The 15909-nt window shown below is 40.0% G+C and overlaps 1 protein-coding gene across 1 annotated transcript in view; it reads right to left on the bottom strand.

Annotated features, from left to right (window-relative positions):
* The window catches only part of SREK1 (splicing regulatory glutamic acid and lysine rich protein 1), a gene marked incomplete in the record, with an annotated part of 208720 nt that extends 195037 nt beyond the window's left edge, over positions 1-13683 (bottom strand). Inside the window, 1 exon segment of the mRNA XM_053701343.1 lies at positions 13465-13683. Within this exon segment, the coding sequence (XP_053557318.1) occupies positions 13465-13589 (125 nt within the window).
* Between the last annotated feature and the right edge of the window lie 2226 nt (positions 13684-15909).

Raw genomic sequence — 15909 nt, 5'->3', positions numbered from 1 at the left:
CACTATCAGGCTTACCTCAAATATACCAGGCACTGTCAGCATTGTCTAGACCTTATCTCTCTAGAAAAAAATATACTGAACATACCTCAAAGCAGGTAATCTGCAGACCGTCCCCCCAACTGAAATTTTCTTTCCATACTCTTCAGTTATGTGTGAGAACAGCAATGGACCTTAGTTACAAACCGTTAAGATAATCAAACCTCCAGGCAGAATTCTTCTTCCAATTTCTGCCTGAGAGTAAAACAGTACAACGCCGGTACCGTTTAAAGTGATGGTAAACTCTCCCCTTTTTAAAATCAGATCTGGAATGTAAGCGCTATTTTAGATGGAGTTTAATTCATTAGCTGTAATGAAGATGCAGTATAACATGCTTTTTATTATAGATATGAAATTCAAATACTGCATGCTCCTCCGCCCACTTCAAAAGTAACATTTTCTGTGAGCTAACAGATTGAACTGTTGTCCAATCAGCGCTCTCCCCATCTGGCACTTTTGTTGTAGCTAGAGCATTGATTGGAGAGTAATTCAATCATTTAGCTGACAGGAAAATTGACTTTTGAAGTGGGTGGTGTAACGTGGGGTATTTGAATTTCATATCTATATTAATAACTAAGTTATAGCGCATCTTCATTGCACATGATGAATAAAACCCCATCTAAAATAGCGCTTACATTCCAGATCTGATTTTAAAAAGGGGAGAGTTTACCATCACTTTAAAAATAAACTCTTGAAGGTAAAAACTACACTAAGTCACCTCATATCTCTTGATACTTCCTTTCTTGTCGAGAGCTGCAAGAGAATGACTTGGGGTGGCAGTTAGGGGAGGAGCTATATGGACAGCTCTGCTGTGGGTGTCCTCTTGCAGCTTCCTGTTGGGAAGGAGAATATCCCACAAGTAATGGATGAACCCGTGGACTGGATACACCTTTACAAGAGAAAGGGTCACTTTAATTCATCAAAATTTACATTTCACTCCTGTTGTGAAAAAAACAAAACAAAAAACCATACCTTTTAAACTTGACAGCCGCTCCAGCTTCTTCCACGGTCTAAAATGAGGAATCCGGCTTCCTTCAATCACGGCGTTGAATCAGTCACTGATTCCCCCAGGGGGGAAGCCGTGAATGGAGAATGACCTATCCATCATTTCTAACGTCAGAAATGGCTTGCAACGACTGAAGGAAGCTGGAGCTGCTGCCAAGATTAAAAGGTAAGTTTTTTTTCACAACAGGAGTGAAATGTAAATTTTTATGAATTAAAGTGAACCTGTTTTTAATCAAATTTTTAAAAACTGGGCACTTTAGCATCAAAATTGACATTCACTTTAAGCTAACCAAAGCACAAATTGCATGATTTAAATCAATTTAATGATAACTTATGAAACAAACATTTTTTTAAAAAAAAATCTAACTGAGTAATCAGTAAAATCAGCTGGGTGGTGCCAGTCAGATTGTAGCCGTTGGGTGCAGTGCAATAGTTTGCAACATTAACATTTTCTGTTATTTATAAATGTTACTTAAAGGGACACTGAATCCAAATTTTTTCTTTCGTGATTCAGATAGAGCATGCAATTTTAAGCAACTTTCTAATTTACTCCTTTTATCAGATTTTATTCATTCTCTTGGTATCTTTATTTGAAAAGCAAGAATGTAAGTTTAGGTGCCTGCCCATTTTTGGAGAAAAATTTGGGTTGTTCTTGCTTATTGGTGGACAAATTGACCCACCAATAAACAAGTGCTGTCCAGGGTCTGAACCAAAAAAATAGCTTAGATGCCTTCTTTTTCAAATTAAGATAGCAAGAGAACGAAGAAAATTTGACAATAGGAGCAAATTAAAAAGTTGCTTAAAAACATAATTTATGCTTACCTGATAAATTTATTTCTCTTGTAGTGTGTTCAGTCCACGGGTCATCCATTACTTTTGGGATATATTCTCCTTCCCAACAGGAAGTTGCAAGAGGATCACCCAAGCAGAGCTGCTATATAGCTCCTCCCCTCACATGTCATATCCAGTCATTCGACCGAAACAAGACGAGAAAGGAGAAACTATAGGGTGCAGTGGTGACTGGAGTTATAATTTAGAATCTGCCTCAAAAAGACAGGGCGGGCCGTGGACTGAACACACTACAAGAGAAATAAATTTATCAGGTAAGCATAAATTATGTTTTCTCTTGTTAAGTGTGTTCAGTCCACGGGTCATCCATTACTTATGGGATACCAATACCAAAGCTAAAGTACACGGATGAAGGGAGGGACAAGGCAGGAACATTAAACAGAAGGAACCACTGCCTGTAGAACCTTTCTCCCAAAAACAGCCTCCGAAGAAGCAAAAGTGTCAAATTTGGAAAATTTGGAAAAAGTATGAAGTGAAGACCAAGTTGCAGCCTTGCAAATCTGTTCAACAGAGGCCTCATTTTTAAAGGCCCAAGTGGAAGCCACAGCTCTAGTGGAATGAGCTGTAATTCTTTCAGGAGGCTGCTGTCCAGCAGTCTCATACGCTAAACGTATTATGCTACGAAGCCAAAAAGAGAGAGAGGTAGCCGAAGCCATTTGACCTCTCCTCTGTCCAGAGTAAACGACAAACAGGGAAGAAGTTTGTCGAAAATCTTTAGTTGCCTGTAAGTAGAACTTCAGGGCACGGACCACGTCTAGATTATGCAAAAGACGTTCCTTCTTTGAAGAAGGATTAGGACACAATGATGGAACAACAATCTCTTGATTGATATTCCTGTTAGAAACAACCTTAGGCAAAAACCCAGGTTTAGTACGCAGGACTACCTTGTCTGAATGAAAGATCAGATAAGGAGAATCACAATGTAAGGCAGATAACTCCGAGACTCTTCGAGCCGAGGAAATAGCCATCAAAAACAGAACTTTCCAAGATAAAAGCTTAATATCAATGGAATGAAGGGGTTCAAACGGAACACCCTGAAGAACCTTAAGAACCAAGTTTAAGCTCCCCGGAGGAGCAACAGCCTTAAACACAGGCTTAATCCTAGCCAAAGCCTGACAAAAATCCTGGACGTCTGGATTCCCTGCCAGACGCTTGTGTAAAAGAATAGACAGAGCAGAAATCTGTCCCTTTAGTGAACTAGCGGATAAGCCCTTTTCTAAACCCTCTTGTAGAAAAGCCAATATCCTAGGAATCCTAACCTTACTCCATGAGTAACTCTTGGATTCACACCAATATAAATATTTACGCCATATCTTATGGTAAATTTTTCTGGTAACAGGTTTCCGAGCCTGTATCAATGTATCAATAACCGAATCCGAAAACCAACGCTTTGATAGAATCAAGCGTTCAATCTCCAAGCAGTCAGCCTCAGAGAAATTAGGTTTGGATGGTTGAAAGGACCCTGAATTAGAAGGTCCTGCCTCAGAGGTAGAGACCATGGTGGACAGGACGACATGTCCACTAGGTCTGCATACCAGGTCCTGCGTGGCCACGCAGGCGCTATCAGAATCACCGATGCTCTCTCCTGTTTGATCCTGGCAGTCGAGGTAGCAACGGAAAAGGTGGAAACACATAAGCTATGTTGAAAACCCAAGGGGCTGCAAGTGCATCTACCAGCACCGCTCCTGGGTCCCTTGACCTGGATCCGTAACGAGGAAGCTTGGCGTTCTGGCGAGATGCCATAAGATCCAGATCCGGTTTGCCCCAACGACGAATCAGTTGAGCAAATACCTCCGGGTGTAGTTCCCACTCCCCCGGATGAAAAGTCTGGCGACTTAGAAAATCCGCTTCCCAGTTCTCCACACCTGGGATGTAGATCGCTGACAGGTGGCAAGAGTGTGACTCCGCCCAGCGAATTATCTTCGAGACTTCCAACATCGCTAAGGAACTCCTGGTTCCCCCTTAATGATTGATGTAAGCCACAGTCGTGATGTTGTCCAACTGAAATCTGATGAACCTCAGTGTTGCTAACTGAGGCCAAGCTAGAAGAGCATTGAATATTGCTCTTAATTCTAGAATGTTGATTGGTAGGAGTTTCTCCTCCTGAGTCCACGATCCCTGAGCCTTCAGGGAGTTCCAGACTGCTCCCCAGCCTAGAAGGCTGGCATCTGTTGTTACAATCGTCCAATCTGGTCTGTGAAAGGTCATTCCTTCGGACAGATGAACCCGTGACAACCACCAGAGAAGAGAATCTCTGGTCTCCTGGTCCAGATTTAGCAAAGGGGACAGATCTGAGTAATCCCCGTTCCACTGACTTAGCATGCATAGTTGCAGCGGTCTGAGATGCAGGCGCGCAAATGGCACTATGTCCATTGCCGCGACCATCAAGCCGATTACTTCCATACACTGAGCTACTGATGGGCTTGGAATGGAGTGAAGGGCACGGCAAGCATTGAGAATCTTTGATAACCTGGACTCCGTCAGGTAAATCTTCATCTCTACAGAATCTATAAGAGTCCCTAGAAAAGGAACCCTTGTGAGCGGTAACAGAGAACTCTTTTCCACGTTCACTTTCCACCCATGCGACCTCAGAAATGCTAGAACTATCTCTGTATGAGAGACTTTGCATTTTGAAAACTTGACGCTTGAATCAGAATGTCGTATAGGTACGGAGAAACCGCTATGCCTCGTGGTCTTAGTACCGCCAGAAGTGAGCCCAGAACCTTTGTAAAAATTCTCGGGGCCGTAGCTAACCCGAAGGGAAGAGCTACAAACTGGTAATGCCTGTCTAGAAAGGCAAATCTTAGGTACCGATAATGATCTTTGTGAATCGGTATGTGAAGGTAGGCATCCTTTAAGTCCACTGTGGTCATATATTGACCCTCTTGGATCATGGGCAGGATGGTCCGAATGGTTTCCATCTTGAACGATGGAACCCTTAGGAATTTGTTTAAGATTTTTAAGTCTAAGATTGGTCTGAAGGTTCCCTCTTTTTTGGGAACCACAAATAGATTTGAGTAAAACCCTTGTCCTCGTTCCGTTCGCGGAACTGGGTGGATCACTCCCATCACTAAGAGGTCTTATACACATTGTAGAAATGCCTCTTTCTTTACTAGGTTTGTTGATAACCTTGACAGATGAAACCTCCCTTGTGGAGGAGAAGTTTTGAAATCCAGAAGGTATCCCTGAGATATAATCTCCAACGTCCAGGGATCCTGTACATCTCTTGCCCAGGCCTGGGCGAAGAGAGAAAGTCTGCCCCCCACTAGATCCGTCTCCGGAGAGGGGGCCCTGTCTTCATGCTGTCTTAGGGGCGGAAGTAGGCTTTCTGGCCTGCTTGCCCTTGTTCCATGACTGGTTGCCTTTCCAACCCTGTCTGTAACGAGCAGTAGTTCCTTCCTGTTTTGGAGCGGAGGAAGTTGATGCTGCTCTTGCCTTGAAGTTACGAAAGGCACGAAAATTAGACTGTTTGGCCTTTGATTTGGCCCTGTCCTGAGGAAGGGTGTGGCCCTTACCTCCCGTAATGTCAGCAATAATTTACTTCAAGCCGGGCCCGAATAAGGTCTGCCCTTTGAAAGGAATGTTAAGTAGTTTAGACTTAGAAGTTACATCTGCTGACCAGGATTTAAGCCATAGCGCCCTGCGCGCCTGTATGGCGAATCCGGAATTTTTAGCCGTAAGTTTGGTTAAATGCACTACGGCATCCGAAACAAACGCATTAGCCAGTTTAAGTGTTCTAACTTTGCTCAAAGTCTCATCCAATGGTGCTGTGCGAATCGCCTCTTCCAGAGACTCAAACCAGAATGCCGCTGCAGCCGTGACAGGCGCAATGCATGCAAGAGGCTGCAATATAAAACCTTGTTGAACAAACATTTTCTTAAGGTAACCCTCTAATTTTTTATCCATTGGATCTGAGAAAGCACAGCTATCCTCCACCGGGATAGTGGTACGCTTGGCTAAAGTAGAAACTGCTCCCTCCACCTTAGGGACCGTCTGCCATAAGTCTCGTGTGGTGGCGTCTATAGGGAACATTTTTCTAAATATCGGAGGAGGGAAAAAGGGCACACCGGGTCTATCCCACTCCTTACTAATAATTTCTGTAAGCCTTTTTGGTATAGGAAAAACGTCAGTACACACCGGTACCGCATAGTATCTATCCAACCTACATAATTTCTCTGGGATTGCCACCGTGTCGCAATCATTCAGAGCCGCTAACACCTCCCCTAGTAACACGCGGAGGTTCTCAAGCTTAAATTTAAAATTTCTGAATCCGGTCTCCCCGGATCAGAACCGTCACCGACAGAATGAAGCTCACCGTCCTCATGTTCTGCAAATTGTGACGCAGTATCAGTCATGGCTCTCGTGTCATCAGCGCGCTCTGTCCTTAACCCAGAGCTATCGCGCTTGCCTCTTAATTCGGGCATATTGTATAATACTTCTTTCATAACATTAGCCATATCATTTAAAGTGATTTGTAAGGGCCTTGATGTACTTGGCGCCTCAATCTTACGCACCTCCCGAGCGGGAGACGCAGGTACTGACACGTGAGGAGAGTTAGACGGCATAACTTCCCCCTCGTTGTCTGGTGATAATTTCTTTATCGGTACAGATTGACTTTTATTCAAAGTAATATCAATACAATTGGTACACATATTTCTATTGGGCTCCACATCGGCTTTTGAACATAATGAACAAGCAGATTCCTCTGTATCAGACATGTTTAAACAGACTAGCAATGAAGCTAGCAATCTTGGAAATCACTTTCAATAAGTTTACAAGCAATATAAAAAACGCTGCAGCGCTTTTTAGAAATACAGTTGAACAACAAGGAAAACTAATTCAGTTATAGTCAACAATTCTTAACGAGAAAAGTATTAATTAGCAGAGGATTGGACCCATTAGAAAAAGGATGATTAACCCCTCAATACCCAAAAACGGATATCAAATTAAGATTTAACGCTTTTATCACAGTCAAACCCACTGTCACAGATCTGCTGTGACTGATTACCTCCCTCAAAAACGAATTTTGAAGACCCCTGAGCTCTCTAGAGACGTCCTGGATCAAGGAGTAAGAAACAGGAAGACTGTGCTAGAATTTTAACTGCGCAACAAGGCGCTAAAACAAGGTCCCTCCCACTCATATTACAACAGTGGGAGACCTGATATAACGGTTTCTATGCAGAAAATACGTTAGCCATGTGGAAAAAAATCATGCCCAAAAAGATTTATCACCAAAGTACCTCACAAAATGAATAACATGCCAGTAAACGTTTTAAAAACAACATTTTGAATGTCATGCAAAGTTATCACTAAGCCTGCTACCAGTCGCTCCCACCGCAGATAAGGCTTAAACATTATTTCAGTATTAACAGTATTTTCTCAGTCAAATTCTAGTCCCTAGAAAATAACTCAACTGCGCATACATTTATCAGCCTGATACCAGTCGCTACTACTGCATTTAAGGCTGTACTTACATCATATGGGTAACAGCAGTATTTTCTTAGTCAATTCCATTCCCAGAAAATAATGTACTGCACATACCTCATTTGCGGGGGGACCCGCATGCTATTCCCCTCTTTCTGAAGTTACCCTACTCCTCAGAATGTCGAGAACAGCCAGCGGATCTTAGTTACGTCTGCTAAGATCATAGAAAAACGCGGGCAGATTCTTCTTCAAATACTGCCTGAGATACAAAAAAAATGGCACACTCCGGTGTCATTTTAAAATAAACTTTTGATTGAAGAATAATTAAGTAAAAACTCCAACTCCTCTCGCGACCTCCTTTGTTGAGAGTTGCAAGAGAATGACTGGATATGACATGTGAGGGGAGGAGCTATATAGCAGCTCTGCTTGGGTGATCCTCTTGCAACTTCCTGTTGGGAAGGAGAATATATCCCATAAGTAATGGATGACCCGTGGACTGAACACACTTAACAAGAGAAATGGCCATGCTCTGAATCCCGAAAGAAAAAAATTTAGGTTCAGTGTCCCTTTAAGTTATCCAAAGCATAAATGATTTGGAAAATCAAACAAATTGATTTAATGCTAATTATATACACACCCATTATTATTTTTGTTAACAGCATAGTTATGCATTGTTTTAGATAGAATTCACAGAAAGACTGTAGGCTTTGCATTAAAGGGACATAAAACCCCAAAATGTTATTTCATGATTCAGATAGAAAATACAATAAAAAAAATAAAAAAAAGTTTCCAATTTAATTCTATTATCAAATTCACTTTGTTATCTTGTTATTCTTTGTTGAAGAGATCTTGATAGGTAGCTTACACATGCCTGAAGCACTACATGACAGGAAATAGTGCTGCCATCTAGTGTTCTTGCTAATATATAACTGTTGCAAAACTGCTGCCATATTGTGCTGCAGACATGGGCACGCTCCTGAGCTTACCTTCTTGCTTATCAATGAAGGATAACAAGAAAACTAATAAAATTTGAACATATTGGAAAGTTGTTTAAAAATTTCAAATTTTGAGCTTTATGTTTCTTTAATGTTGTAATCTATTTTAAGCAATGCATCTAGTTTTATTAGTTGTTTAATAGTTTGTATCAAACTAACTAAAATTATCTTTACTTAGGAAATCTAGATTGAATCTTCACCTGGCAGACATCTGCTTAGTCATATTTAAATAGTCAGACATTATATACAAGTAAGCACCTATTTAGTTCAAAGGAAAACCAAAATTTAGTGATCCTAAAAGGGGAAACCCATAACATTACCAAATACAATAATTACAATAAAATGTAAATTAATACCTGATAACGGATCTCTTCAAGTATATAACTTTTCCTGCAGTTTATAAAAACAAAATAAAAAAAGACAAAAAAAAAATAAAAAATGAAGCAATAACAAATGTGATCCATGATTAATATAAACAAGTTTTCTCAGATTTATTTAAAAGGAAACTAAACCCAAGTTTTTGATTTTAAGATTCGGATAGAGCATGCTATTTTAAGCAACTTTCTAATTTACTTCTCACATTTTCTTCATTCTCTTGCTATCTTTATTTGAAAAAGTAGGAATCTATAAGCTTAGGAAACAACCTATTTTTTGCTCAGCACTCTGGGTAGCACTTGCTGATTGGTGGCTACATTTAACACCAATGAGCAAATGCTACCCAGGTGCTGAACCAAAAATGGGCTTAGATTCCTGCTTTTGAAATAAAAAGTTGCTTAAAATTGCATGCTCTATCTGAATCATGAAAGAAAAAAAAATTGGGTTTAGCGTCCCTTTAATTCTTAAGGAGAATGAAAGTCAAAACTAAACTTTCATGATTCAGAAAGAGCATGTAGAAATGTTTTTTAAATGTACTTCAGTTATCAGATTGACTTTGTTCTCTTGTATACTTTGTTGAAAAGAATACCTAGACAGGTCCATGAGCAGCAAAGCACTACTGGGAGCTAGCTGGTGATTGGTGGCTATGCACATATGCCACTGTCATTGGCTCACAAGAAGTGTTCGGCTAGCTCTCGGAGGTGCATTTGCTGCTTTGGATTAGACTTTGCTGGAGTTAAATAATTATTTGCAAGCAACAGTGAAATAAGAAAATGCTACAACAAAGAGGATTTTCTTTTTGCACTTTTCTTTAAGGAATTCCCTATGTAGTAGGATAATTGTGTGCATGCTAGTCAGATTATTTGTAATCGTGTGAATACTGTGGAGTGTCACAGTCCTCACCTTAGTTTGGCTGTGGGGGATCAGAATCCCTATTCCTCCATATGGCCCAGAGGTCGAGCGACCCCTCATTTGTATAAAAAAAAATCCTCTTTAACACTAACTTGTTCCCCTATGATGCAGGCGATCACTGTGAGAAATGGTGTGTACCTTCACCACTGAACAACCAGCCTGATTTTCCATGGAGGGGCTATTATGGGGTTTGTATCTCCCATTCTACTTTAGAGGGGAATGGCACCCTCATTAGAAAGATGGAAATTCCCTTCTTTGAATCACCCCTCAAAATTTGCAAGTGATCACCTGACCCATTAGACACCTGTGAGATTTTGATAGGAGGAGGGGGTACCTATCTCTCCTATATTACACAAAGGAAAGCATGAAGCTCTATGAACACACCATAAATGAAAGACAGGACTGAATTCTCAAATGAAGTTCTCATACCACTCGTAGCAACTCTCTGGGTCATGGTTTGACAAATCTGGAAGCCGCAACTCAGAGTTTTATATTTGACCTTTAACTTTTCGGAACCTTCTATATACGGTTATCAGCATATCACTCTGGTCAACCATATGGAATAAAATTATATAGGGGTGTCGTGGCCCCTACCTCTCATCGCACAGACATACACGAATCCCTTCATTTGAAATAGCTAATCTCCCTCTCAAATATATGGTCCTATGTCCAACCTCCTGCCAAGTGATTGCCATAATGTCACAAACCACATACAGCATTTGTCTCATTATGGGAAATCTAGAGCCACCAACACAAAAATATTCCAAGAGACTGCTCATTTAAAGCAGTGATTTTTAACATTAGGAAAGAGAGCGGCAGGCACTACAAAAACCAAGCGGGCTCACACTAAAGTTTGAAAAATCAAAAAAAACTTTAATGTAAGTTATCTCAAAAGTATACAGATAAGGCAGGACACAAGTACAGGGGGGTGAAAAAAGTGTGACAAGGAAGGCCTGACGCGTTTCGCGCCCCCTAGTGGCGCTTAATCATAGGCCATCCATATTACTCCTGCTCTGTTAACATCAAGTAGTACAGGAGTCCCCCCCCCCCTAGAGAGTTTTTTTTTATTTTACGGTTACATCTACATATGCAGCAATAAAAAAATAAAACCTGAGGTCCACATAGCAAGATCCAAAAGTGATGGATATAATATGGACTCAAGCGGTTTATAACATCCTATGAATATAAAAACATCCTATAGCATTTTTTTTATTTTTTTGGCATTTCCAGAGGATAGACATTTCACAATTTGTCTAAACTTATTTTCTAGAAGTGCTTGGACTGCTTAATATATGAATAACTCACAAGTCTTGAAATTGATGATAAAATGAAGTACAAAAACTTAAAAGCGCATTCAGCATAGGAGTGTGAAATGGCTCAACTATAAAAGGGTAATTTCTCACTCAAACAAAAAGCAGGGAAATTCAAAGACAAGCAATTGCAGCTGCAAACATGAATTCACCAGAAGATTTTCACATCTTTTCATTTGTTATAATGGGGGTTATGTTTGGTTGGCCCGTCACTGCCACTAATAAAGCAGGTGGGGTGTTCTGCTCATCAGCCAGTCCCTAAAAAGTACAAGCTCTAGTTTGCTACAGCATGGGGAACCTGCACCTCTATGCATTAATCACCCGCAAAGGGGGTTAAACGCTCAGCAATACAAGTTACACAGCTGAGTAGTGAGACTAGCACTTCTAATTAGATCAGTTTCTGCTTGGGGCCAACAGTGCTCTAGCTGCGCTTTATTTGTGTGTTTAACCCATTTGTGGGCAGTTAAAACGCATAGCTTTACAGCATCGCTAATCTTAAAATGACATACTTGAATTGATTATAGCATGTTCTAATTGTAACACTATAACAGCCCTTTACATTTATTTAATGTTTGTATAATAAAACAATTGATGTTAAAAAATATTTGTGCTTTTGACAGCTTAAAGGGACACTAAACAAATGTTTTCTCTTTCATGATTGAGAGAGCATGCGATTTTAAGCAACTTTCTAATTTACTCCTATTAATATTTTTTCTTCGTTCTCTTGCTATCTTTATATAAAAAGCAAGAATGTGATGCGTAGGAGCCGGACAATTTTTGGTTGAGAACCTGGGTTATGCTTGCTTATTGGTGGGTAAATGTAAGCCTCCAATAAGCAAGCGCTATCCCTGGTGCTGAACCTAAATTGGGCTGGCTGCTAAGATTGACATTCCCGCTTTTATAATAAAGGTAGCAAGAGAACAAAGACAAATTGATAATAGGAGTAAATTAGAAAGTTGCTTAAAATGTCATGCTCTATCTGAATCATGAAAGAAAAAAAATTTTGGTTCAGTGTCCCTTTATAAATAAAAAAATTATGTAACATCACAAAGTATCAAACTATCTCACCCAGCTAGTGTAAAGTACCTCCCCATGTGTCAAACTATTGTGTGGAGAACACAGTAAATATAAAAATGATATGCAAGGACATACATGCTATTTTAACACAGAGATCAGCACCTTATGAGGGCAGTGCATTTTGCATTTTAAAACTGATTGGAAGCAGTATTCAAAATGAATCTTCCCTGAGATAGAACATGCGATTTTAAACAACTTTCCAATGTAATGCTATTAATTATTTTTTTTGATCTCTTGTTTTTTTGTTGACTATCAAACCTACGTAGTTTTAGGAGTAGCAGTGCACTACTGGGAGCTAGCTAGAGATGTGTAGCTGCACATATGCCTCGTGCCATTGGCTCACCATAAATGTTCAGCTAGCTCCCAGTAGTGCATTGCTGCCCCAACAATGGATACCAAGAGAATGAAGCAAAACCGATAACAGAAGTAAATAGAAAAGTTGTTAAAACTTGTATGTTCTTTCTGAATCGTTAAAGTTTAATTTTTACTTTACTGTCCCTTTAAAAATGATCATACCTATTGGAAGTTATTACTTCTTTAAAAATAGCTTTTAAAGTTTACATGACTTGCTGCAGTAACTACAGTAAGCCCTATCCAAACTGATCCTACACTTGAGAGCACCAGCAGTGAACTGTGTTTGTTGCTTCATCATAATCAAAGGTCTTATAAATACATAATTTGATCATCTGCCTTAGTGAGAAAAATGAGGCTAATGTAGTTTTGTGACACTGTGTCAAATTGTTTATAGGCAGCAATTTAGAAACAGCAACTTTTCAGCTGTATCCCTACACAAACACCCTCTCTAATGTCTGGGAAGCACAGCACAATTCCTTTAAGCACCCCCATAAAAGTTGTTGCACACATTCCCTGCAACGAACAAAAGCACATTGTGATAATATGTAAATAAAGTCAGACACCACATAGGCATTATTGTACCAAAAAAAATGCCTTTTCATTTGTACTGTGGCTCTGTTAAAAAAAAAAAATCTCCTAAACACAAATTACTGTACACGCTTTCTCCAAAAGTAATAGGGTAGCAGTAAATGGCTGAGGTTGGCAAGGATGGAACACATGCGAGTGCAGATATATAAACACTACTGTTGTGAGGGTTCGTACTGTAGGGTGTAGCGTTACATTGCTAAGAAAACAACGGTATAGGACAACACGGTAAAGGGACTATTTTAGGCAGCACATTTTGGATGCTGCTCAAGGATTGTGTCCTAAAGAGGAGCTGTCCATTTATTTATCACTGGGGGTCCTAATGAAGAGTTGTGGGGAAAAACGTCCTAACATAAAAACAAATAATGTGTGCCCTTCACACAGCACACGATTCCTCGAATACAATCACACCCCCACCATTAAACCAAATGCACACCCCCTGATCTCCGCTAAAGAACAAATTACACAGACTGCACCGGGCATGTAGCTCGTGCAATGCATCTGTTCCCCATGCCCGTGCCACCCCCATTCCTATAACTCACTCTGGAGGGTACAATCGCAGCTCTTCGATGTCCCCGAGGAAGGAGAATAATGTCCGCATCTGGTCGCTTGTCACAGCGGCGGAAAGGTTGGTGACCTGGATCACCGCAGTTTGTCCATTACTCATGGTGACGGCCGCACGGGAGTGGGCACCACAAGCTAAGAAATACCCCAACCTGAACCTGCCTGGCTAAACCACAATTCCAAAACTACCATAGGGATAGAACGCAACCGGAAGTCTATGCATTGCTACTTCCTATTAACAAATAAAAGTTCTGCCCTCTAGCGGCCAAAGTTGCAAAATGCGCGAAGAAGACACTGATTTGTGCCATCGTAACCATGCGGTTATTATTATGGTGTGTCGGGCCTCTGAAATCGAATGAAATGCGCGCCTCTGTGAGACAGTCCAACCGTGACCGTCCAACATAAGGTTGTAATCGGCAGTTACCAGGTTCAGGCTGCGCCAAAGTCATATAATTGTCAAAATTGAAATGTGCAGAGGGGAATATACATTTTAAATAGAAGCATGTTTGCAATACACTCTTAGTAAATATGCTACTAGTAAAATGTATTACTGTTTTCAGCTGCATATGCACATATGCTGTGGATGTTCTGTGCACCAGCAAACACCACACCTTCTCAGAGAATTTGGACATATCAATTTTGACCTTTCTATCCCAGAAAACCAGAAAGCACATTTAGACCAAGCCAGTATTTTTCTGGCTTTTCTAATATTTTTAATGTTCAAGTCAAAGCTTAAAAAAAACATAATATATATCTTACCTGATAAATTAATTTATTTCATGGTGGCAAGAGTCCAAAAGCTGTTACATATGGGATATACATGATTCTTACCAGGAGGAGGCAAAGTTTCCCAAACCTCAAAAGCCTATAAAACCCCTCTGACCTCACTCATACCTTACTATGATGTATAGCTAAGTGGTGAGGTGTTAAGATGTGCTTAAACAAAAAATAACCCCAAACGGATGGGGACTCGTGGACTCTCGCCACCATGAAATAAATTAATTTATTAGGTAAGATATAAATTATGTTTTCTTTCATATAGGTGGCAAGATTCCATGAGCTGTTACGTATGGGATATAATACCCAAGATGTGAAGTCCACGAGTAACAATAAAAGAAGGGATTCAACTAAAAACAGCTTTTTTTTTCGCTGAGAAATTAAATCCATAACCCAAAAATAATTTATTTTATGACAAACTCAATATATAGGCACAATTATCAAATCAAATTGAGACAATTGCTTGAAGGACCTTTCTACTAAAGGCTGCTTCTGACGAAGTAAAAACATCAAACATTTAGTAAAATGGTATGCAGAGAAGACAAAGTGGCCGCTTTACTAATTTTGATCAACTGAAGCCTCATCCTTGAAAGACCAAGATGTGGCAACCGATCTAGAAGAATGAGCTGTAATTCTCTGTGACAGAGGCTGACCCGCCTCCAAATAAGCTTTGTGAATCAAAAGCTTCAATCAAGAGGCTAAAAAAAAAAAATAGCAGAGGCCTTCTAGCCTTTATTAGGACCAGAAAAAAGAACAAACAGACTAGAAGTCTGTCTGAAATCCTTAGCATCAACATAATATTTAAATGCTCTAACAACAGCATTTTTTGGATTAGGACACAAGGAAAGAACAGCAATTTCTCTATTAAAGGGACACTAAACCCATTTTTTTTTCTTTCGTGATTCAGATAGAGCATGCAATTTTAAGCAACTTTCTAATTTACTCCTATTAGAAATGTATCTTCGTTCTCTTGCTATCTTTATTTGAAAAAGAAGGCATCTAAGCTATATTTTTGATTCAGACCCTGGACAGCTCTTGTTTATTGGTGGATGAATTTATCCACCAATCAGCAAGAACAACCCAGGTTGTTCACCAAAATTGGGCCGGCATCTAAACTTACATTCTTGCTTCTCAAATAAAGATACCAAGAGAATAACGAAGAACATTTGATAATAGGAGTAAATTAGAAAGTTGCTTAAAATTGCATGCTGTATCTGAATCACAAAAGAAAAAATTTGGGTTCAGTGTCCCTTTAATGTTGTGTGAGATAACAGCTTAAGGTATAAATTTAAATGTAGTCTGCAAAACAGCTTTATTTTGATGGAATATCAGAAAAGGAGACTCACAAGAGAGAGTAGTCAATTCAGAGAGGTCCATTTATTAATGTGCGGATCATGTCCACCGCACATCGATAAATGCCAACATCATACGCTGTCTGCATTTATCATTGCACCAGCAGTTCTTGTGAACTGCTGGTGCAATACCACCCCCTGCAGATTTGGCTGCTAGCAGGGGGTGTCAATCAGCCCAATCGTATTCGATCGGCGGATTGCTGTCCCCCACCTCAGAGGTGGCTGACGAGTTAAGTAACAGCGGTCTTAGGACCGCTGCTTCTTAAAGGATTACTTTCTGTTATAATTTTTAAG

The sequence above is a fragment of the Bombina bombina genome, chromosome 2 (assembly GCF_027579735.1).
Source record: "Bombina bombina isolate aBomBom1 chromosome 2, aBomBom1.pri, whole genome shotgun sequence".
Lineage (NCBI taxonomy): Eukaryota > Metazoa > Chordata > Amphibia > Anura > Bombinatoridae > Bombina > Bombina bombina.
Note: the sequence above shows the minus strand (reverse complement) of the source record. Positions and strands in the feature narration are given on the sequence as shown.